Source organism: Oncorhynchus tshawytscha, unplaced genomic scaffold (assembly GCF_018296145.1).
Source record: "Oncorhynchus tshawytscha isolate Ot180627B unplaced genomic scaffold, Otsh_v2.0 Un_contig_7225_pilon_pilon, whole genome shotgun sequence".
NCBI lineage: Eukaryota > Metazoa > Chordata > Actinopteri > Salmoniformes > Salmonidae > Oncorhynchus > Oncorhynchus tshawytscha.
Window position 1 is genome coordinate 48,519 of NW_024608960.1, and position 26,031 is coordinate 74,549.

At 43.3% G+C, this 26,031-nt stretch overlaps 1 protein-coding gene across 1 annotated transcript in view; it reads right to left on the reverse strand.

Moving 5' to 3' along the window:
* LOC121844047 (unconventional myosin-XV-like) overlaps positions 1-22,713 on the reverse strand; it is a gene marked incomplete at its 3' end in the record, with an annotated part of 65,764 nt that extends 43,051 nt beyond the window's left edge. The window contains exons 1-9 of the mRNA XM_042313917.1: positions 22,536-22,713; positions 22,380-22,443; positions 13,932-14,041; positions 12,289-12,363; positions 9,305-9,395; positions 4,841-4,944; positions 2,259-2,322; positions 1,922-2,035; positions 1,631-1,792 (exon numbers count right to left, since the gene is read on the reverse strand). Coding sequence (XP_042169851.1) covers positions 1,631-1,792; positions 1,922-2,035; positions 2,259-2,322; positions 4,841-4,944; positions 9,305-9,395; positions 12,289-12,363; positions 13,932-14,041; positions 22,380-22,443; positions 22,536-22,618 — 867 coding nt within the window. The remainder of the gene's footprint in view (positions 1-1,630; positions 1,793-1,921; positions 2,036-2,258; positions 2,323-4,840; positions 4,945-9,304; positions 9,396-12,288; positions 12,364-13,931; positions 14,042-22,379; positions 22,444-22,535) is intronic.
* Positions 22,714-26,031: the final 3,318 nt, after the last annotated feature.

The window sequence follows — 26,031 nt, forward strand, 5'->3', positions numbered from 1 at the left end:
AATGACATCACAATACCCCATAATGACATCACAATTCCCCATAATGACATGATGGGGTATTGTGATGTCATTGAGCAAAAACAGGTTTTTAGACAAAAAGTTGCAAAAAAAATACAGAATCACATTTAATGACAAAATAATAAAACTGTTTTTGATTTGTCATTATGGGGTATTGTGATGGCATTATGGGGTATTGTGATGTCATTATGGGGTATTGTGATGTCATTATGGGGTATTGTGATGTCATTATAGGGTATTGTGATGTCATGATGGGGTATTGTGATGTCATTATGGGGCATTGTGATGTCTTTATGGGGTATTGTGATGTCATTATGGGGTATTGTGATGTCATTATGGGGTATTGTGATGTCATTATGGGGTATTGTGATGTCATTATAGGGTATTCATTATGTATGTCCTTATGGGGTATTGTGATGTCATTATGGGGTATTGTGATGTCATTATGGGGTATTGTGATGTCATTATGGGGTATTGTGTGTAGAATGATGAGAATTGTTTAAAAAAATCTATTTTAGAATAAGCCTGTAACATAGCAAAATGTGTAAAAAGTCAAGAGGTTTGAATAATTTCCGAAGGCACTGTGTATATACAGGTAGGAGAGGTTGGAGCAGAGGGATGCCACACTGGGCGTTCATGGAGTTCATGGAGAAGTTGTTGTGTATATACAGGTAGGAGAGGTTGGAGCAGAGGGATGCCACACTGGGAGTTCATGGAGAAGTTGTCGTGTATATACAGGTAGGAGAGGTTGGAGCAGAGGGATGCCACACTGGGAGTTCATGGAGTTCATGGAGAAGTTGTCTTGTATATACAGGTAGGAGAGGTTGGAGCAGAGGGATGCCACACTGGGAGTTCATGGAGAAGTTGTCGTGGGGGGTTAAGTGTCTGGCTCAATGGCATCTAGGATTTGATACCAGCGACCCTCTGGTTGCCAGCTCACTTCCAGCCAAATGTTTCACATCAGACCCATTGCTAGGCTACCTGCTGCCCACGGGTTAGGAGTTAGGGTTTAAAGGGATAGTCTGAGATTTTAGGTAAATAGAAAAAGGGCTTGATTGGCAAAATCTCAAACATCCCTTTAAGGTTCGGGTTAGACTACCATACCTCATATCTTTGGAAGTAGACATTCCCCAGACTATCCCTTTAAGGTTTGGGTTAGACAGCCATACCTCATATCTTTGGAAGTAGACATTCCCCAGACTATGCCTTTAAGGTTTGGGTTAGACAGCCATACCTCATATCTTTGGAAGTAGACGTTCCCCAGACTATCCCTTTAAGGTTCGGGTTAGACAGTCGTACCTCATATCTTTGGAAGTAGACGTTCCCCAGACTATCCCTTTAAGGTTCGGGGTTAGACAGCCGTATCTTTGGAAGTAGACGTTCCCCAGACTATCCCTTTAAGGTTTGGGTTAGACAGCCATACCTCATATCTTTGGAAGTAGACGTTCCCCAGACTATCCCTTTAAGGTTCGGGTTAGACAGTCGTACCTCATATCTTTGGAAGTAGACGTTCCCCAGACTATCCCTTTAAGGTTCGGGGTTAGACAGCCGTATCTTTGGAAGTAGACGTTCCCCAGACTATCCCTTTAAGGTTCAGGTTAGACAGCCATACCTCATGTCTTTGGAAGTAGACGTTCCCCAGGTGTAGAATAGAAGACAGGACTCTAAAGATGGACGCCTGGTCGTCAGGGGTGAAGTGAAGGATCTCCATAGCAGCCAGCAGACGGAGGAAGTCCTCCCTGTCACTCTTTCCTGCTATCCCACAATCCCCTCCCTGGACACACACGACCATGGCCATCAGCTGTGTGTGTGTGTGTGTGTGTGTGTGTGTGTGTGTGTGTGTCTGTGTGTGTGTGTGTGTGTGTGTGTCTCTCTATGTGTGTGTGTGTGTGTGTATGTCTACCTGGTTCAGATAATAATATGTCTCAGCCTCCTGCAGGTAGAAGGCCTGCCTCTGCTGGGGGGGAAGACCTGACAGCATCTCATAGAAGATATGATAGTTCCTCTCATCTCTGGCCTGTAGAAACATCTCAGTCATTTAGCACCTATCCAGAGACACATGTGTCCATGTGACTGAGTGTGTGCGTGTGTGTGTGTGTGAATGTGACTGAGTGTGCGTGTGTGTGTGTCCATGTGACTGAGTGTGTGTGTGTATGTGTGTGGTGTGGTGTGTGTGTGTGTGTGTGTTGTGGTGTGGTGTGTGTGGTGTGGTGTGGTGTGTGTGTGTGTGTGTATCTCACCTGGAAGACTATACGGGACTTTTCCATCAGATACTGAGAGGTTATGGCACCGCTGATCACACCCCTAGACACACACACACACACACACACACACACACACACACACACACACACAAACCCCTAGAGTTAACACACACCCCTAGAGTTAACACACACACACCCCTAGAGTTAACACACACACCCCTAGAGTTAACCCACACACCCCTAGAGTTAACACACACACCCCTAGAGTTAATATACACACACACCCCTAGAGTTAACACACACCCCCTAGAGTTAACACACACACACACCCCTAGAGTTAACACACGCACACACCCCTAGAGTTAACACAGACACCCCTAGAGTTAACATACACACACCCCTAGAGTTAACACACACACCCCTAGAGTTAACACACACACCCCTAGAGTTAACACACACACCCCTAGAGTTAACACACACCCTAGAGTTAACACACACCCCTAGAGTTAACACACACCTAGAGTTAACACACACCCCTAGAGTTAACACACACACACCCCTAGAGTTAACACACACACACCCCTAGAGTTAACAAACACCTCCCCTAGAGTTAACAAACACACACCCCTAGAGTTAACACACACACACCCCTAGAGTTAACACACACACACCCTAGAGTTAACACACACCCCCTAGAGTTAACACACACACACCCCTAGAGTTAACAAACACACCCCTAGAGTTAACAAACACACACCCCTAGAGTTAACAAACACACACCCCTAGAGTTAACAAACACCCCCTAGAGTTAACACACACCCCCTAGAGTTAACAAACACCCCCTAGAGTTAACACACACACACCCCTAGAGTTAACACACACACACACACACACACCCCTAGAGTTAACACACACACACCCCCCTAGAGTTAACACACACACCCCTAGAGTTAACACACACCCCCTAGAGTTAACACACACACACCCCTAGAGTTAACAAACACACACCCCTAGAGTTAACACACACACCCCTAGAGTTAACACACACACATATAGATATAGGATATAGACCAGAGGATAGAGGATGTTGACCAGAGGATAGAGGATGTTGACCAGAGGATAGAGGATGTTGACCAGAGGATAGAGGATAGACCAGAGGATAGAGGTTATAGACCAGAGGATAGAGGTTATAGACCAGAGGATAGAGGTTATAGATAGAGGTTATAGACCAGAGGATAGAGGTTATAGACCCGAGGATAGAGGTTATAGATAGAGGTTATAGACCAGAGGATAGAGGTTATAGACCAGAGGATAGAGGTTATAGACCCGAGGATAGAGGTTATAGATAGAGGTTATAGACCAGAGGATAGAGGTTATAGACCATAGGATAGAGGTTATAGATAGAGGTTATAGATAGAGGTTATAGACCAGAGGATAGAGGTTATAGACCAGAGGATAGAGGTTATAGACCAGAGGATAGAGGTTATAGACCAGATGATAGAGGTTATAGACCAGAGGATAGAGGTTATAGACCCGAGGATAGAGGTTATAGATAGAGATTATAGACCAGAGGATAGAGGTTATAGACCAGAGGATAGAGGATGTTGACCAGAGAATAGAGGTTATTGACCAGAGGATAGAGGTTATAGACCAGAGGATAGAGGTTATAGACCAGAGGATAGAGGTTATAGATAGAGGTTATAGACCAGAGGATAGAGGTTATAGACCAGAGGATAGAGGTTATAGACCAGAGGATAGAGGTTATAGATAGAGGTTATAGACCAGAGGATAGAGGTTATAGACCATAGGATAGAGGTTATAGATAGAGGTTATAGATAGAGGTTATAGATAGAGGTTATAGACCAGAGGATAGGGGTTATAGACCAGAGGATAGAGGTTATAGACCAGAGAATAGAGGTTATAGACCAGAGAATAGAGGTTATAGATAGAGGTTATAGATAGAGGTTATAGATAGAGGTTATAGACCAGAGGATAGAGGTTATAGACCAGAGAATAGAGGTTATAGATAGAGGTTATAGATAGAGGTTATAGACCAGAGAATAGAGGTTATAGACCAGAGGATAGAGGTTATAGACCAGAGGATAGAGGTTATAGACCAGAGGATAGAGGTTATAGACCAGAGGATAGAGGTTATAGACCAGAGGATAGAGGTTATAGACCAGAGGATAGAGGTTATAGACCAGAGGATAGAGGTTATAGACCAGAGGATAGAGGTTATAGACCAGAGGATAGAGGATATTGACCAGAGGATAGAGGTTATAGACCAGAGGATAGAGTTATTGATCATACTTACTGTTCCAGATAGATGATTTTATACCAGATCATACTCACTGTTCCAGATAGATCTATATATACCAGATCATACTCACTGTTCCAGATAGATCTATATATACCAGATCATATTCACTGTTCCAGATAGATCAATATATACCAGATCATACTCACTCCTCCAGATAGATCAATATATACCAGATCATACTCACTCCTCCAGATAGATCAATATATACCAGATCATACTCACTCCTCCAGATAGATCAATATATACCAGATCATACTCACTCCTCCAGATAGATCAATATATACCAGATCATACTCACTCCTCCAGATAGATCTCCACGTATTTCCCGAAGCGACTGGAGTTGTCGTTGCGAACTGTTTTGGCATTTCCAAAGGATTCTAGAAGAGGAGCTGCCTCAAGAATCTGGCAACGTATTCAGAGATAAAACATCAGCATGAAAATACCATCATGTAGAACAAGTCCAGTGGAGCTAGCTACTCTACAGAACACAGCAGGTAGAACATGTAGACAGCTAGCTACTCTACAGAACACAGCAGGTAGAACATGTAGACAGCTAGCTACTCTACAGAACACAGCAGGTAGAACATGTAGACAGTGGAGCTAGCTACTCTACAGAACACAGCAGGTAGAACATGTAGACAGCTAGCTACTCTACAGAACACAGCAGGTAGAACATGTAGACAGTGGAGCTAGCTACTCTACAGAACACAGCAGGTAGAACATGTAGACAGCTAGCTACTCTACAGAACACAACAGGTAGAACATGTAGACAGTGGAGCTAGCTACTCTACAGAACACAGCAGGTAGTACATGTAGACAGTGGAGCTAGCTACTCTACAGAACACAGCAGGTAGTACATGTAGACAGCTAGCTACTCTACAGAACACAGCAGGTAGAACATGTAGACAGCTAGCTACTCTACAGAACACAGCAGGTAGAACATGTAGACAGCTAGCTACTCTACAGAACACAGCAGGTAGAACATGTAGACAGTGGAGCTAGCTACTCTACAGAACACAGCAGGTAGTACATGTAGACAGCTAGCTACTCTACAGAACACAGCAGGTAGAACATGCAGACAGCTAGCTACTCTACAGAACACAGCAGGTAGAACATGGAGACAGCTAGCTACTCTACAGAACACAGCAGGTAGAACATGTAGACAGCTAGCTACTCTACAGAACACAGCAGGTAGAACGTGTAGACAGCTAGCTACTCTACAGAACACAGCAGGTAGAACATGTAGACAGCTAGCTACTCTACAGAACACAGCAGGTAGTACATGTAGACAGCTAGCTACTCTACAGAACACAGCAGGTAGTACATGTAGACAGCTAGCTACTCTACAGAACACAGCAGGTAGTACATGTAGACAGCTAGCTACTCTACAGAACACAGCAGGTAGAACATGTAGACAGCTAGCTACTCTACAGAACACAGCAGGTAGAACATGTAGACAGTGGAGCTAGCTACTCTACAGAACACAGCAGGTAGAACATGTAGACAGCTAGCTACTCTACAGAACACAGCAGGTAGAACATGCAGACAGTGGAGCTAGCTACTCTACAGAACACAGCAGGTAGAACATGCAGACAGCTAGCTACTCTACAGAACACAGCAGGTAGAACATGTAGACAGCTAGCTACTCTACAGAACACAGCAGGTAGAACACAACAGACAGCTAGCTACTCTACAGAACACAGCAGGTAGAACATGCAGACAGCTAGCTACTCTACAGAACACAGCAGGTAGAACATGTAGACAGCTAGCTACTCTACAGAACACAGCAGGTAGAATATGTAGACAACTAGCTACTCTACAGAACACAACAGGGAGAACATGTAGACAGTGTAGCTACTCTACAGAACACAGCAGGTAGAACATGTAGACAGCTAGCTACTCTACAGAACACAGCAGGTAGAACATGTAGACAGCTAGCTACTCTACAGAACACAACAGGTAGAACATGTAGACAGCTAGCTACTCTACAGAACACAGCAGGTAGAACATGTAGACAGCTAGCTACTCTACAGAACACAACAGGTAGAACATGTAGACAGTGTAGCTAGCTACTCTACAGAACACAGCAGGTAGAACATGTAGACAGCTAGCTACTCTACAGAACACAGCAGGTAGAACATGTAGACAGTGTAGCTACTCTACAGAACACAGCAGGTAGAACATGTAGACAGCTAGCTACTCCACAGAACACAGCAGGTAGAACATGTAGACAGCTAGCTACTCTACAGAACACAGCAGGTAGAACATGTAGACAGTGGAGCTAGCTACTCTACAGAACACAGCAGGTAGAACATGTAGACAGTGGAGCTAGCTACTCTACAGAACACAGCAGGTAGAACATGTAGACAGTGGAGCTAGCTACTCTACAGAACACAGCAGGTAGAACATGTAGACAGCTAGCTACTCTACAGAACACAGCAGGTAGAACATGTAGACAGCTAGCTACTCTACAGAACACAGCAGGTAGAACATGTAGACAGCTAGCTACTCTACAGAACACAGCAGGTAGAACATGCAGACAGCTAGCTACTCTACAGAACACAACAGGTAGAACATGTAGACAGTGGAGCTAGCTACTCTACAGAACACAACAGGTAGAACATGTAGACAGCTAGCTACTCTACAGAACACAGCAGGTAGAACATGTAGACAGCTAGCTACTCTACAGAACACAACAGGTAGAACATGTAGACAGCTAGCTACTCTACAGAACACAGCAGGTAGAACATGTAGACAGTGGAGCTAGCTACTCTACAGAACACAGCAGGTAGAACATGTAGACAGCTAGCTACTCTACAGAACACCGCAGGTAGAACATGTAGACAGTGTAGCTAGCTACTCTACAGAACACAGAAGGTAGAACATGCAGACAGTGTAGCTAGCTACTCTACAGAACACAGCAGGTAGAACATGCAGACAGCTAGCTACTCTACAGAACACAGCAGGTAGAACATGCAGACAGCTAGCTACTCTTCAGAACACAGCAGGTAGAACATGGAGATAGTGTAGCTAGCTAGTCTATAGGACACAGCAGGTAGAACATGCAGACAGCTAGCTACTCTGCAGAGACAGTCAGAACAGTCACAACAGTAAACAGAGACACAGTCTGAACAGTCACAACAGCACAGTGCAGAGACAATCAGAACAGTCACAACAGTAAACAGAGACACAGTCTGAACAGTCACAACAGCACAGCGCAGAGACAATCAGAACAGTCACAACAGTAAACAGAGACACAGTCAGAACAGTCCAAACAGTACAGCAGAGACACAGTCACAACAGAGACACAGTCACAATGGTAATAGAATGGAATGATAGTATGGTAATAGAATGGAATGATAGTATGGTAATAGAATGGAATGATAGTATGGTAATAGAATGGAATGATAGTATGGTAATAGAATGGAATGATAGTATGGTAATAGAATGGAATGATAGTGTGGTAATAGAATGATAGTATGGTAATAGAATGGAATGATAGTATGGTAATAGAAAGGAATGATAGTATGGTAATAGAATGGATAGTAATGATAGTATGGTAATAGAATGGAAATGATAGTATGGTAATGATAGTATGGTAAATGATAGTATGGTAATAGAATGGAATATGATAGTATGGTAATAGAATGGAATGATAGTATGGTAATAGAATGAATATGTATGGTAATAGAATGGAATGATAGTATGGTAATAGAATGGAATATGATAGTATGGAATACCATATGATAGTATGGTAATAGAATGGAATGATAGTATGGTAATAGAATGGAATGATAGTATGGTAATAGAATGGAATATGATAGTATGGTAATAGAATGGAATATGATAGTATGGTAATAGAATGGAATATGATAGTATGGTAATAGAATGGAATATGATAGTATGGTAATAGAATGGAATGATAGTATGGTAATAGAATGGAATGATAGTATGGTAATAGAATGGAATGATAGTATGGTAATAGAATGGAATGATAGTATGGTAATAGAATGGAATGATAGTATGGTAATAGAATGGAATATGATAGTATGGTAATAGAATGGAATGATAGTATGGTAATAGAATGGAATGATAGTATGGTAATAGAATGGAATATGATAGTATGGTAATAGAATGGAATGATAGTATGGTAATAGAATGGAATATGATATAGAATAGAATGGAATATGATAGTATGGTAATAATGGAAGAATGGAATGGAATGATAGTATGGTAATAGAATGGAATGATAATGGTAATAGAATGATAATGGTAATAGAATGAAGTATGGTAATAGAATGATAGTATGTAATAGTGATAGTATGGGATAGTATGGTAATAGAATGGAATGATAGTATGGTAATAGAATGGATAGTATGGTAATATGATAGTATGGTAATAGAATGGAATGATAGTATGGTAATAGAAAATGATAGTAAGAATGATAGTATGGTAATAGAATACTGATGATAGTACATGATGACAGACAGATAGTATGGTAATAGGGTAATAGAATGGAATGCATGGTAATAGATGATAGTATGGTAATAGAATGGAATATGAAGTATGGTAAGCAGCACAGAGACACATGGAATATGATAGTATGGTAATCAGACACAGGAAGTATGGTAATAGAATGGAATATGTAGTATGGTAATAGATATGATAGTATGGTAATAGAATGGAATATGATAGTATGGTAAGTGTGTCAGACACAGGAAGTGATACAGAAGTGTGTGTGTGTGTGAGTGTGTGTGTTTACCTGTTGTGTAATGTTGTGTTTGTGGTGTATTGCTGCTAGGTAACGCAGCAGCAGTTTAGTGGCCTCAGTCTTCCCTGATCCACTCTCCCCACTGAAACACACACAGAACTTAATGTCAATATAAACACTAAAACACCACCAACACACAGGTCACCACTGGATCTGAAGTTAGTGCTAAGTACAAACAAAACAAGACGCATGCTTTTTTTCAGTGAAGAAGTTGGTCAAGGTTGGTTTCTTTTACAGAAACAAAGCATGTCTGACTTTTGTTAATAGGAAGGAAATTGTCCAGGACACTTTTATGTCTATTTTAGATTCTGGGGATATTATCTATATGCACGCAGCACTATACTTAAACCCCTAGATGCTGTTTTCCACTGTGCCCTTAGGTTTATTGCCGGTGATGGTTCTAGAACTCACCATTGTTCCCTTAGGTTTATTACCGCTGATGGTTCTAGAACTCACCATTGGGCCCTTAGGTTTATTACCGGTGATGGTTCTAGAACTCACCATTGGGCCCTGAGGTTTATTGCGGGTGATGGTTCTAGAACTCACCATTGGGCCCTGAGGTTTATTACCGGTGATGGTTCTAGAACTCACCATTGTTCCCTTAGGTTTATTACTGGTGATGGTTCTAGAACTCACCATTGTTCCCTGAGGTTTATTACTGGTGATGGTTCTAGAACTCACCATTGTTCCCTTAGATTTATTACCGGTGATGGCTCTAGAACTCACCATTGTTCCTTTAGGTTTATTACTGGTGATGGTTCTAGAACTCACCATTGGGCCCTTAGGTTTATTGCCGGTGATGGTTCTACAACTCACCATTGGGCCCTTAGGTTTATTACCGGTGATGGTTCTAGAACTCACCATTGGGCCCTTAGGTTTATTGCCGGTGATGGTTCTAGAACTCACCATTGGGCCCTGAGGTTTATTACCGGTGATGGTTCTAGAACTCACCATTGTTCCCTTAGGTTTATTACCGCTGATTGTTCTAGAACTCATCATTGTTCCCTTAGGTTTATTACCGGTGATGGTTCTAGAACTCCCCATTGTTCCCTTAGGTTTATTACCGCTGATTGTTCTGGAACTCATCATTGTTCCCTTAGGTTTATTACCGGTGATGGTTCTAGAACTCACCATTGGGCCCTGAGGTTTATTACCGGTGATGGTTCTAGAACTCACCATTGTTCCCTTAGGTTTATTACTGGTGATGGTTCTAGAACTCACCATTGTTCCCTTAGATTTATTACCGGTGATGGCTCTAGAACTCACCATTGTTCCCTTAGATTTATTACCGGTGATGGCTCTAGAACTCACCACTGTTCCTTTAGGTTTATTACTGGTGATGGTTCTAGAACTCAACATTGTTCCCTTAGATTTATTACCGGTGATGGTTCTAGAACTCACCATTGTTCCCTTAGGTTTATTACTGGTGATGGTTCTAGAACTAACCATTGTTCCCTTAGGTTTATTACTGGTGATGGTTCTAGAACTCACCATTGTTCCCTGAGGTTTATTACTGGTGATGGTTCTAGAACTCACCATTGTGTTTTGTATTAAAAAGTGGGTTGGGCCTTTTTGTATGTAAGGAAAGAGCAGCATTCTCTTCTGTTTATTTACAAATCATTCAGGCAGAAACTTCCTATGTATCTATCATCATTAATTCAATTTAGACTTCCAAATGACCAACCCTGGTCTCAAGCTTAGATAACACTGGAGGCCCCTTCGGTCTCCACAGAGTTGGGTAAAGCTAATTTTAATTGTTTTGGAGCCCTTTATGGGGAACAAGTTACAGAGCTGTCTGAGATGTTCTGGTCCTCTTGGGTCGTTCAGATAAACCTGTCTGTTTAATTTTATTTGGTATGTGTTGGATGTGTTTCTGCAGGGCTCATCTGGAAAAGATACCCTGGTCTCAGAATGACTTCCCTGTCAAAATGAAGGTCAAAAAACAACAAGCCTTTCCTAACCTCCCCTGCCAACAGCTTACCACTAAACACCATCATTATGATCCAGTCCAGAGTGGACCTGTGTGCTCGGTGTAGGGTGACGGTAACGGGGAGGTTTTCAGTTAACCAGAGACGGAGAGCTGAAACGTAACGCTGGAATGTGCTCACTGGGCCACTTCACACTCCCTCTGAGACATGATATGATACCGGCACAGACATGGCTGGTCTTTCCTTACAGATGTCTCCGTCAGAACACAGCTAGAGTGTCCCAGACAGGGGGTCCGTCAGAACACAGCTAGAGTGTCCCAGGGGGGTTCCTTCAGAACACAGCCAGAGTGTCCCAGACAGGGGGTCCGTCAGAACACAGCTAGAGTGTCCCAGATGGGGGGGTCCTTCAGAACACAGCTAAAGTGTCCCAGACGGGGGGTCTGTCAGAACACAGCTAGAGTGTCCCAGACGGGGGGGTCCGTCAGAACACAGCTAAAGTGGCCCAGACGGGGGGGGTCTGTCAGAACACAGCTAGAGTGTCCCAGACGGGGGGGTCCGTCAGAACACAGCTAAAGTGGCCCAGACGGGGGGGGTCTGTCAGAACACAGCTAGAGTGTCCCAGATGGGGGGTCCTTCAGAACACAGCTAGAGTGTCCCAGACAGGGAGGGGGTTCCTTCAGAACAAAGATAGAGTGTCCCAGACAGAAGGGGGGTCCTTCAGAACACAGCTAGAGTGTCCCAGACAGAAGGGGGGTCTTTCAGAACACAGCTAGAGTGTCCCAGACAGAAGGGGGGTCTTTCAGAACACAGCTAGAGTGTCCCAGACAGAAGGGGGGTCTTTCAGAACACAGCTAGAGTGTCCCAGACAGAAGGGGGGTCTTTCAGAACACAGCTAGAGTGTCCCAGACAGCAGGTGGGGGGGGTCTTTCAGAACACAGCTAGAGTGTCCCAGACAGCAGGTGTCTTCCCATCTGGGTCCCCAGGACCAAGTTTAGGAAACACTGGGCTAGAGCGTATCAGGAGGAAGCAGCTGTGTTGTGTAGTCACCTGATTATAATAACCTGGTTCTGTTTGGCATCCATCATTTTGGTGTAGGAGACGTTTGCTATGGCAAACAGGTGTCTGAGGAGGACCACAGAATGGACACAAAGATAAAACATTAGCATGAATAACACATCATTTAGCACACAATACACCAATAATACACAATACACCAATAATACACAATACACCAATAACACACAATACACCAATAATACACACAATACACCAATAACACACACAATACACCAATAACACACAATACACCAATAACACACACTATACACCAATAATACACAATACACCAATAACACACAATACACAATAATACACAATAATACACCAATAACACACAATACACCAATAACACACAATACACCAATAACACACACTATACACCAATAACACCAATAATACACACAATACACCAATAACACACAATACACCAATAACACACACAATACACCAATAACACACACTATACACCAATAACACACAATACACCAATAACACACACAATACACCAATAATACACCAATATTACACACAACACACACAATACACCAAAAACAAACACAATACACCAATAACACACAATACACCAATAATACACACAGTACACCAATAACACACACAGTACACCAATAATACACACAGTACACCAATAATACACACAATACACCAATAATACACATAATACACCAATAATACACACAATACACCAATAACACACAATACACCAATAACACACACTATACACCAATAACACACCACTAATACACACAATACACCAAAAGCAAACACAATACACCAATAATACACCAATAACACACACAGTACACCAATAATACACACAATACACCAATAATACACACAGTACACCAATAATACACACAATACACCAATAATACACACAATACACCAATAATACACACAATACACCAATAATACACAAAATACACCAAAAGCAAACACAATACACCAATAACACACACAATACACCAATAATACACAATACACCAATAACACACCAATAATACACCAATAACACACCAATAACACACCAATAACACACCACTAATCCACAATCACACCAATAACACACAATACACCAATAACACACACAATACACCAATAACACACAATACACCAATAACACACAATACACCAATAACACACCAATAATACACCAATAACACACCAATAACACACAATACACCAATAACACACCAATAATACCAATACACCAATAACACACCAATAACACACCAATAACACACCAATAACACACCAATAACACACCAATAACACACAATACACCAATACACCAATCACACCACTAATACACACAATACACCAATACACACAATACACCAATAACACACCAATAACACACAATACACCAATAACACACAATACACCAATACCACACCAATAATACACCAATACCACACCAATAATACACCAATAATACACCAATAACACACCACTAATACACACAATACACCAACAACACACACACACACGCCACATTGCATTAACACATACACACATAGACAGAAAAACACACACACACACACACACACACACATACACTTCTAACAAACAGACACGCATCACAACAACACAGGAACAGGAAGTGTTCTTACGGAGGGTTCTCTCCCAGAGCGGTTCCCTTGTGCTTCAGCACCATGTCAGTTCCGTACATGTTGAACATCCTATAGGGGTTCACCGAGACCAGGATACTACCTATATATGTCTAGAGACAGAGAGATACATGTTGACCAGGATACTACCTATATATGTCTAGAGACAGAGAGATACATGTTGACCAGGATACTACCTATATATGTCTAGAGACAGAGAGATACATGTTGACCAGGATACTACCTATATATGTCTAGAGACAGAGAGATACATGTTGACCAGGATACTACCTATATATGTCTAGAGACAGAGAGATACATGTTGACCAGGATACTACCTATATATGTCTAGAGACAGAGAGATACATGTTGACCAGGATACTACCTATATATGTCTAGAGGGTACATGAGACCAGGATACTACCTATATATGTCTAGAGACAGAGAGATACATGTTGACCAGGATACTTCCTATATATGTCTAGAGACAGAGAGATACATGTTGACCAGGATACTACCTATATATGTCTAGAGACAGAGAGATACATGTTGACCAGGATACTACCTATATATGTCTAGAGACAGAGAGATACATGTTGACCAGGATACTACCTATATATGTCTAGAGACAGAGAGATACATGTTGACCAGGATACTACCTATATATGTCTAGAGGGTTCACTGAGACCAGGATACTACCTATATATGTTTAGAGACAGAGAGATACATGTTGACCAGGATACTACCTATATATGTCTAGAGACAGAGAGGTACATGTTGACCAGGATACTACCTATATATGTCTAGAGACAGAGAGATACATGTTGACCAGGATACTACCTATATATGTCTAGAGGGTTCACTGAGACCAGGATACTACCTATATATGTTTAGAGACAGAGAGATACATGTTGACCAGGATACTACCTATATATGTCTAGAGGGTTCACTGAGACCAGGATACTACCTATATATGTTTAGAGACAGAGAGATACATGTTGACCAGGATACTACCTATATATGTCTAGAGACAGAGAGGTACATGTTGACCAGGATACTACCTATATATGTCTAGAGACAGAGATACATGTTGACCAGGATACTACCTATATATGTCTAGAGGGTTCACTGAGACCAGGATACTACCTATATATGTTTAGAGACAGAGAGATACATGTTGACCAGGATACTACCTATATATGTCTAGAGGGTTCACTGAGACCAGGATACTACCTATATATGTTTAGAGACAGAGAGATACATGTTGACCAGGATACTACCTATATATGTCTAGAGACAGAGAGGTACATGTTGACCAGGATACTACCTATATATGTCTAGAGACAGAGAGATACATGTTGACCAGGATACTACCTATATATGTCTAGAGGGTTCACTGAGACCAGGATACTACCTATATATGTCTAGAGACAGAGAGATACATGTTGACCAGGATACTACCTATATATGTCTAGAGACAGAGAGATACATGTTGACCAGGATACTACCTATATATGTCTAGAGACAGAGAGATACATGTTGACCAGGATACTACCTATATATGTCTAGAGACAGAGAGATACATGTTGACCAGGATACTACCTATATATGTTTAGAGACAGAGAGATACATGTTGACCAGGATACTACCTATATATGTCTAGAGGGTTCACTGAGACCAGGATACTACCTATATATGTCTAGAGACAGAGAGATACATGTTGACCAGGATACTACCTATATATGTCTAGAGACAGAGAGATACATGTTGACCAGGATACTACCTATATATGTCTAGAGACAGAGAGATACATGTTGACCAGGATACTACCTATATATGTCTAGAGACAGAGAGATACATGTTGAACATCCTATAGGGGTTCACTGAGACCAGGATACTACCTATATATGTCTAGAGACAGAGAGATACATGTTGACCAGGATACTACCTATATATGTTTAGATACAGAGAGGTACATGTTGACCAGGATACTACCTATATATGTCTAGAGACAGAGAGATACATGTTGACCAGGATACTACCTATATATGTCTAGAGACAGAGAGATACATGTTGACCAGGATACTACCTATATATGTTTAGAGACAGAGAGGTACATGTTGACCAGGATACTACCTATATATGTTTAGAGACAGAGAGATACATGTTGACCAGGATACTACCTATATATGTCTAGAGGGTTCACTGAGACCAGGATACTACCTATATATGTCTAGAGACAGAGAGATACATGTTGACCAGGATACTACCTATATATGTCTAGAGGGTTCACTGAGACCAGGATACTTCCTATATATGACTAGAGACAGAGAGATACATGTTGAACATCTTATAGGGGTTCACTGAGGCTAGAGAGAAGGCCAGCATCCCAGAGTCGCCTCTTCACTGTTGACGTTGAGACTAGTGTTTTGCGGGTACTATTTAATGAAGCTGCCAGCTGAGGACTTGTGAGGCCTCTGTTTCTCAAACTAGACACTCTAATGTACTTGTCCTCTTGCTCAGTTGTGCACCGCGGCCTCCCACTCCTCTTTCTATTCTGGTCAGGGCCAGTTTGATCTGTTCTGTGAAGGGAGTAGTACACAGCGTTGTACGAGATCTTCGGTTTCTTGGCAATTTCTCGCATGGAGTAGCCTTCATTTCTCAGAACAAGAATAGACTGACGGGTTTCAGAAGAAAGGTCTTTGTTTCTGGCCATTTTGAGCCTGTAATCGAACCCACAAATGCTGATGCTCCAGATACTCAATTAGTCTACAGAAGGCCAGTTTCATTGCTTCTTTAATCAGGACAACAGTTTTCAGCTGTGCTAACATAATCGCAAAAGGGTTTTGTAATGATCAACTAGCCTTTATAAAATGATAAAAGTGGATTAGCCAACACAACGTGTCATTGGAACACAGGAGTGATGGTTGCTGATAATGGGCCTCTGTACACCTATGTAGATATTCTATAAAAAATCATCCGTTTCCAGCTACAACAGTCATTTACAACATTAACAATGTCTACAGTGTATTTCTGATCAATTCTTTCTAAAACGAGGACATTTCTAAGTGACCCCAAACTTTTGAACAGTGGTGTATGTCTGAGACAGGGGAAAGACGTTACACACACAGTGGTATAAAGTACTTCAGTAAAAACATCCCTACTGCCTCTGATCAAGAGAACATCCCTGGTCATCCCTACTGCCTCTGGTCAAGAAAACATCCCTACTGCCTCTGATCAAGAGAACATCCCTGGTCATCCCTACTGCCTCTGGTCAAGAGAACACCCCTATTGCCTCTGGTCAAGAGAACACCCCTACTGCCTCTGATCAAGAGAACATCCCTGGTCATCCCTACTGCCTCTGGTCAAGAGAACACCCCTACTGCCTCTGATCAAGAGAACATCCCTGGTCATCCCTACTGCCTCTGGTCAAGAGAACACCCCTACTGCCTCTGATCAAGAGAACATCCCTGGTCATCCCTACTGCCTCTGGTCAAGAGAACACCCCTACTGCCTCTGATCAAGAGAACATCCCTGGTCATCCCTACTGCCTCTGGTCAAGAGAACACCCCTACTGCCTCTGATCAAGAGAACATCCCTGGTCATCCCTACTGCCTCTGGTCAAGAGAACACCCCTACTGCCTCTGATCAAGAGAACATCCCTGGTCATCCCTACTGCCTCTGATCAAGAGAACATCCCTGGTCATCCCTACTGCCTCTGGTCAAGAGAACACCCCTACTGCCTCTGATCAAGAGAACACCCCTGGTCATCCCTACTGCCTCTGGTCAAGAGAACACCCCTACTGCCTCTGATCAAGAGAACATCCCTGGTCATCCCTACTGCCTCTGGTCAAGAAAACATCCCTACTGCCTCTGATCAAGAGAACATCCCTGGTCATTCCTACTGCCTCTGGTCAAGAAAACATCCCTACTGCCTCTGATCAAGAGAACATCCCTGGTCATTCCTACTGCCTCTGATCAAGAGAACATCCCTGGTCACCCCTACTGCCTCTGATCAAGAGAACATCCCTACTGCCTCTGATCAAGAGAACATCCCTGGTCACCCCTACTGCCTCTGGTCAAGAGAACATCCCTGGTCACCCCTACTGCCTCTGGTCAAATCAAATCAAATCAAATTTTATTTGTCAAATACACATGGATAGCAGATGTTAATGCGAGTGTAGCGAAATGCTTGCGCTTCTAGTTCCGACAATGCAGTAATAACGAACAAGTAATCTAACTAACAATTCCAAAAAACTACTGTCTTATACACAGTGTAAGGGGATAAAGAATATGTACATAAGGATATATGAATGAGTGATGGTACAGAGCAGCATAGGCAAGATACAGTAGATGATATCGAGTACAGTATATACATATGAGATGAGTAGGTAAACAAAGTGGCATAGTTAAAGTGGCTAGTGATACATGTATTACATAAGGATGCAGTCGATGATATAGAGTACAGTATATACGGATGCATATGAGATGAATAATGTAGGGTAAGTAACATTATATAAGGTAGCATTGTTTAAAGTGGCTAGTGATATATTTACATCATTTCCCATCAATTCCCATTATTAAAGTGGCTGGGGTTGAATCAGTGTCATTGACAGTATGTTGGCAGCAGCCACTCAATGTTAGTGGTGGCTGTTTAACAGTCTGATGGCCTTGAGATAGAAGCTGTTTTTCATTCTCTCCGTCCCAGCTTTGATGCACCTGTACTGACCTCGCCTTCTGGATGACAGCGGGGTGAACAGGCAGTGGCTCGGGTGGTTGATGTCCTTGATGATCTTTATGGCCTTCCTGTAGCATCGGGTGGTGTAGGTGTCCTGGAGGGCAGGTAGTTTGCCCCCGGTGATGCGTTGTGAAGACCTCACTACCCTCTGGAGAGCCTTACGGTTGAGGGCGGTGCAGTTGCCATACCAGGCGGTGATACAGCCCGCCAGGATGCTCTCGATTGTGCATCTGTAGAAGTTTGTGAGTGCTTTTGGTGACAAGCCGAATTTCTTCAGCCTCCTGAGGTTGAAGAGGTGCTGCTGCGCCTTCTTCACGATGCTGTCTGTGTGAGTGGACCAATTCAGTTTGTCTGTGATGTGTATGCCGAGGAACTTAAAACTTGCTACCCTCTCCACTACTGTTCCATCGATGTGGATGGGGGTGTTCCCTCTGCTGTTTCCTGAAGTCCACAATCATCTCCTTAGTTTTGTTGACGTTGAGTGTGAGGTTATTTTCCTGACACCACACTCCGAGGGCCCTCACCTCCTCCCTGTAGGCCGTCTCGTCGTTGTTGGTAATCAAGCCTACCACTGTTGTGTCGTCCGCGAACTTGATGATTGAGTTGGAGGCGTGCGTGGCCACGCAGTCGTGGGTGAACAGGGAGTACAGGAGAGGGCTCAGAACGCACCCTTGTGGGGCCCCAGTGTTGAGGATCAGCGGGGAGGAGATGTTGTTGCCTACCCTCACCACCTGGGGGCAGCCCGTCAGGAAGTCCAGTACCCAGTTGCACAGGGCGGGGTCGAGACCCAGGGTCTCGAGCTTGATGACGAGCTTGGAGGGTACTATGGTGTTGAATGCCGAGCTGTAGTCGATGAACAGCATTCTCACATAGGTATTCCTCTTGTCCAGATGGGTTAGGGCAGTGTGCAGTGTGGTTGAGATTGCATCGTCTGTGGACCTATTTGGGCGGTAAGCAAATTGGAGTGGGTCTAGGGTGTCAGGTAGGGTGGAGGTGATATGGCCCTTGACTAGTCTCTCAAAGCACTTCATGATGACGGATGTGAGTGCTACGGGGCGGTAGTCGTTTAGCTCAGTTACCTTAGCTTTCTTGGGAACAGGAACAATGGTGGCCCTCTTGAAGCATGTGGGAACAGCAGACTGGTATAGGGATTGATTGAATATGTCCGTAAACACACCGGCCAGCTGGTCTGCGCATGCTCTGAGGGCGCGGCTGGGGATGCCGTCTGGGCCTGCAGCCTTGCGAGGGTTAACACGTTTAAATGTCTTACTCACCTCGGCTGCAGTGAAGGAGAGACCGCATGTTTTCGTTGCAGGCCGTGTCAGTGGCACTGTATTGTCCTCAAAGCGGGCAAAAAGTTATTTAGTCTGCCTGGGAGCAAGACATCCTGGTCCGTGACTGGGCTGGATTTCTTCCTGTAGTCCGTGATTGACTGTAGACCTTGCCACATGCCTCTTGTGTCTGAGCCGTTGAATTGAGATTCTACTTTGTCTCTGTACTTGCGCTTAGCTTGTTTGATAGCCTTGCGGAGGGAATAGCTGCACTGTTTGTATTCGGTCATGTTTCCAGACACCTTGCCCTGATTAAAAGCAGTGGTTCGCGCTTTCAGTTTCACACGAATGCTGCCATCAATCCACGGTTTCTGGTTAGGGAATGTTTTAATCGTTGCTATGGGAACGACATCTTCAACGCACGTTCTAATGAACTCGCACACCGAATCAGCGTATTCGTCAATATTGTTATCTGACGCAATACGAAACATCTCCCAGTCCACGTGATGGAAGCAGTCTTGGAGTGTGGAGTCAGCTTGGTCGGACCAGCGTTGGACAGACCTCAGCGTGGGAGCCTCTTGTTTTAGTTTCTGTCTGTAGGCAGGGATCAACAAAATGGAGTCGTGGTCAGCTTTTCCGAAAGGGGGGCGGGGTAGGGCCTTATATGCGTCGCGGAAGTTAGAGTAACAATGATCCAAGGTCTTTCCACCCCTGGTTGCGCAATCGATATGCTGATAAAATTTAGGGAGTCTTGTTTTCAGATTAGCCTTGTTAAAATCCCCAGCTACAATGAATGCAGCCTCCGGATAAATCGTTTCCAGTTTGCAGAGAGTTAAATAAAGTTCGTTCAGAGCCATCGATGTGTCTGCTTGGGGGGGATATATACGGCTGTGATTATAATCGAAGAGAATTCTCTTGGTAGATAATGCGGTCTACATTTGATTGTGAGGAATTCTAAATCAGGTGAACAGAAGGATTTGAGTTCCTGTATGTTTCTCTTGACCATGTCAAGAGAACATCCCTACTGCCTCTGGTCAAGAGAACATCCCTGGTCATCCCTACTGCCTCTGATCAAGAGAACATCCCTGGTCACCCCTACTGCCTCTGGTCAAGAGAAGACCCCTACTGCCTCTGATCTGGAGGACTCACTAAACAGAAAACATCCCTGGTCATCCCTACTGCCTCTGATCAAGAGAACATCCCTACTGCTTCTGATCAAGAGAACATCCCTGGTCATCCCTACTGCCTCTGATCAAGAGAACATCCCTGGTCATCCCTACTGCCTCTGATCAAGAGAACATCCCTGGTTATCCCTACTGCCTCTGATCAAGAGAACATCCCTGGTCATTCCTACTGCCTCTGATCAAGAGAACATCCCTGGTCATTCATACTGCCTCTGATCAAGAGAACATCCCTACTGCCTCTGATCATGAGAACATCCCTGGTCATTCCTACTGCCTCTGATCAAGAGAACATCCCTACTGCCTCTGATCAAGAGAACATCCCTGGTCATCCCTACTGATCCATCCCTGATCAAGAGAACATCCCTGGTCATCCCTACTGCCTCTGATCAAGAGAACACCCCTACTGCCTCTGATCAAGAGAACATCCCTACTGCCTCTGATCAAGAGAACATCCCTACTGCCTCTGGTCAAGAGAACATCCCTACTGCCTCTGATCAAGAGAACATCCCTACTGCCTCTGATCAAGAGAACATCCCTACTGCCTCTGATCAAGAGAACATCCCTACTGCCTCTGATCAAGAGAACATCCCTACTGCCTCTGATCAAGAGAACATCCCTGCCTCTGTCACACCCTACTGCCTCTGATCAAGAGAACATCCCTACTGCCTCTGATCAAGAGAACATCCCTGGTCAACCCTACTGCCTCTGATCAGGAGAACATCCCTACTGCCTCTGATCAAGAGAACATCCCTGGTCCCTACTGCCTCTGATCAAGAGAACATCCCTGGTCATTCCTACTGCCTCTGATCTGGCAGACTCACTAAACACACATGCTTGGTTTGTAAATGATGTCTGAGTTTTGGAGTGCCCCTGGCTATCCGTAAATAAATACAAAACAATATGCTGCCGTCTGGTTTACTTCATAAAAGGAATTTCAAATTATTTATACTTTTACTTTTGATACTTTAGTATATTTAAAACCAAATACTTTTAGACTTTTACTAAAGTAGTATTTTACTGGGTGACTTTCACTTTAATTTGAGACATTTTCTATTAAGGTATCTATACTTTTACTCAAGTATGAGAATTGGGTAGTTTTTCCACCCCTGTACACACACACACACACACATTCCACTAATAACACACACAACAGGATCCTAGCTATACGTCTGTACAGGGGATAGAGGGACATGTGTGAATGTTATTAGTTTATCAGGTAATGGGCGTACAGTGTCCAGTGTGTTGTTAGTAAACTCACATAGATGATCTCTCTCTCAAACCTCTTCTTCAGGTTGAGCAGCACAGATCCCTCAGACAGCTCCCTGGAACAACAGACACAGAAGCACACAGACCAGCTGAAATAGCAGCTTCCACATCCTTTAAATAAGGCTGTTGTGTTGTGTTGTGTTCTCACTCCAGCTGCGTCATGTCCTCTACTCCGTCTTCCTCTGGCTGCTCCCGGTAGACCATGCTGGGCAGGCTGCGGATGGAGTACATCTACACACAGACACACCGTTGAGTTCATCTACCGACATTCACAAGACATCGCATCCAGTACCACTTATCATTCTGGTATTACCTTATCGTACCAGTATTACCTTATCGTACCAGTATTACCTTATCGTACCAGTATTACCTTATCGTACCAGTATTACCTTATCGTACCAGTATTACCTTATCGTACCAGTATTACCTTATCGTACCAGTATTACCTTATCGTACCAGTATTACCAGTATTACCTTATCGTACCAGTATTACCTTATCGTACCGGTATTACCGGTATTACCTTATCGCACCGGTAATACCAGTATTACCTTATCGTACCAGTATTACCTTATCGTACCAGTATTACCTTATCGTACCAGTATTACCTTATCGTGCCAGTATTACCTTATCGTACCAGTATTACCTTATCGTGCCAGTATTGCCAGTATTACCTTATCGTACCAGTATTACCTTATCGTACCGGTATTGCCGGTATTACCTTATCGTACCAGTAATACCAGTATTACCTTATCGTACCAGTATTACCTTACCGTACCAGTATTACCTTATCGTACCAGTATTACCTTATCGTACCAGTATTACCTTATCGTACCGGTATTACCGGTATTACCTTATCGTACCAGTAATACCAGTATTACCTTATCGTACCAGTATTACCTTATCGTGCCAGTATTACCTTATTGTACCCGTATTACCGGTATTACCTTATCGTACCAGTAATACCAGTATTACCTTATCGTACCAGTATTACCTTATCGTACCAGTATTACCTTATCGTGCCAGTATTACTGGTATTACCTTATCGTACCAGTAATACCAGTATTACCTTATCGTACCAGTATTGCCTTATCGTATTACCTGTATTGCCTTATCGTACCAGCCAGTATTATTGCCAGTATTACCTTAGCATACCAGTATTACCTTATCGTACCAGTATTACCAGTAATTACCTTACCAGTATTACCGTATTACCTTAGCGTTACCAGTATTACCGGTATTACCTTATCGTACCATTATTTCTGGTGTTACCGTATCATACCAGTATTACCTTATCGTACCAGTATTACCTTATCGTGCCAGTATTATCATATCGTGCCAGTATTACCAGTATTACCGTATCGTACCAGTATTACCGGGATTACCTTATCATACCAGTATTACCTTATCGTACCAGTATTACCAGTATTACCTTAGCGTACCAGTATTACCGGTATTACCTTATCGTACCATTATTTCTGGTGTTACCGTATCATACCAGTATTATCTTATCGTACCAGTATTACCTTATCGTACCAGTATTACCTTATCGTGCCAGTATTATCATATCGTGCCAGTATTACTGGAATTACCTTGGCGTACCAGTATTACCTTATCGTACCAGTATTACTGTATTGTGCCAGTATTACCGGTATGACCTTAGCGTACCAGTATTACCGGTATTACCTTATCGTACCAGTATTACTGGTATTACCTTATCATACCAGTATTACCTTATTGTACCAGTATTGCCGGTATTACCTTATCGTACCAGTATTACCTTATTGTACCAGTATTACCTTATCGTACCAGTATTACCTTATTGTACCAGTATTACATTATTGTACCAGTATTACCGGTATGACCTTATCGTACCAGTATTACTATATTGTGCCAGTATTACCAGCATTACCTTATCGTAAAAGTATTAGCAGTATTACCTTATCATACCAGTATTGCCTTAGCGTACCAGTAGTACCAGCAGTACCTCATCATACGAGTACTACCAGTAGTATGTGTTTGTGAATGATAGAGTGTGTTTGGTTTCATAATTTCAGGTCACAACTTCCGGTCACAATTTGCAGACTTGTTTACGTGCTGCTGTGCGTTTTGTTGCTAACCTTACTTTGCTACCTGACAGCTTTCCGTTTTTACTTTTTAATCACCGTTTATATTTTTAGTTTTTTTCGCTCAACTTTTTTTCATTCAACTTTTTAACTCCGGATGCTTTATCTGGACGTGGTTCGTCAGGACCTCCAACAGCCGAAGCTAAGTAGTAACATTAACATGATGCCTTCTAATTTCAGTGTAGGAAAGGATGAAACAGCGTCTGTGCCACCAGTAAGTACATGGCACAGTCCCCGCAGCCGGACAACTTTCTCATGGTTTCTGGAGGGAAATGCTGTAGGAACGCTCAACCGGTGTCGCTCATTCAGCCGACAGAAACTTTCAACCGGTTTTCCCCATTAAGCAACGAGTCGGAGTCAGAGGCAGAGGCTTCTCTGGTCTTTACTCCTCCCATTACGGGGTCTGAGACGCCGAAGCCTCCCACCATTAGCTTCCCACCTCTGACAAATTGAAAACCCTAGTCATTGGCGACTCCATTACACGCAGTATTAGACTTCAAACGAATCATCCAGCGATCATACACTGTTTACCAGGGGGCAGGGCTACTGACGTTAAAGCTAATCTGAAGATGGTGCTGGCTAAAGCTAAAACTGGTGAGGAGTGTAGAGCGTATAGGGATATTGTTATCCACATCGGCACCAATGATGTTAGGATGAAACAGTCAGAGGTCACCAAGCGCAAGATAGCTTCAGCGTGTAAATCAGCTAGAAAGATGTGTCGGCATCAAGTAATTGTCTCTGGCCCCCTCCCAGTTAGGGGGAGTGATGAGCTCTACAGCAGTAATTGTCTCTGGCCCCCTCCCAGTTAGGGGGAGTGATGAGCTCTACAGCAGTAATTGTCTCTGGCCCCTCCCAGTTAGGGGGAGTGATGAGCTCTACAGCAGTAATTGTCTCTGGCCCCCTCCCAGTTAGGGGGAGTGATGAGCTCTACAGCAGAGGCTCACAACTCAATCGCTGGTTTCTGCCCCTCCCAAAAGATAGAATTTGTAGATATTTGGCCCTCTTTCTGGGACACACCCACAAACAGGACCAAGCCTGGCCTGTTGAGGAGTGACAGACTCCATCCTAGCTGGAGGGGTGCTCTGATCTTATCTACAAACATAGACAGGGCTCTAACTCCCCTAGCTCCAAAATGAAATAGGGTGCAGGCCAGGCAGCAGGCTGTTAGCCAGCCTGCCAGCTTAGTGGAGTCTGCCACCAGCACAGTCAGTGTAGTCAGCTCAGCTATCCCCATTGAGACCGTGTCTGTGCCTCGACCTAGGTTGGGCAAAACTAAACATGGCGGTGTTCGCCTTAGCAATCTCACTAGGATAAAGACCTCCTCCATTCCTGCCATTATTGAAAGAGATCGTGATACCTCACATCTCAAAATAGGGCTACTTAATGTTAGATCCCTCACTTCAAAGGCAATTATAGTCAATGAACTAATCACTGATCATAATCTTGATGTGATTGGCCTGACTGAAACATGGCTTAAGCCTGATTAATTTACTGTGTTAAATGAGGCCTCACCTCCTGGC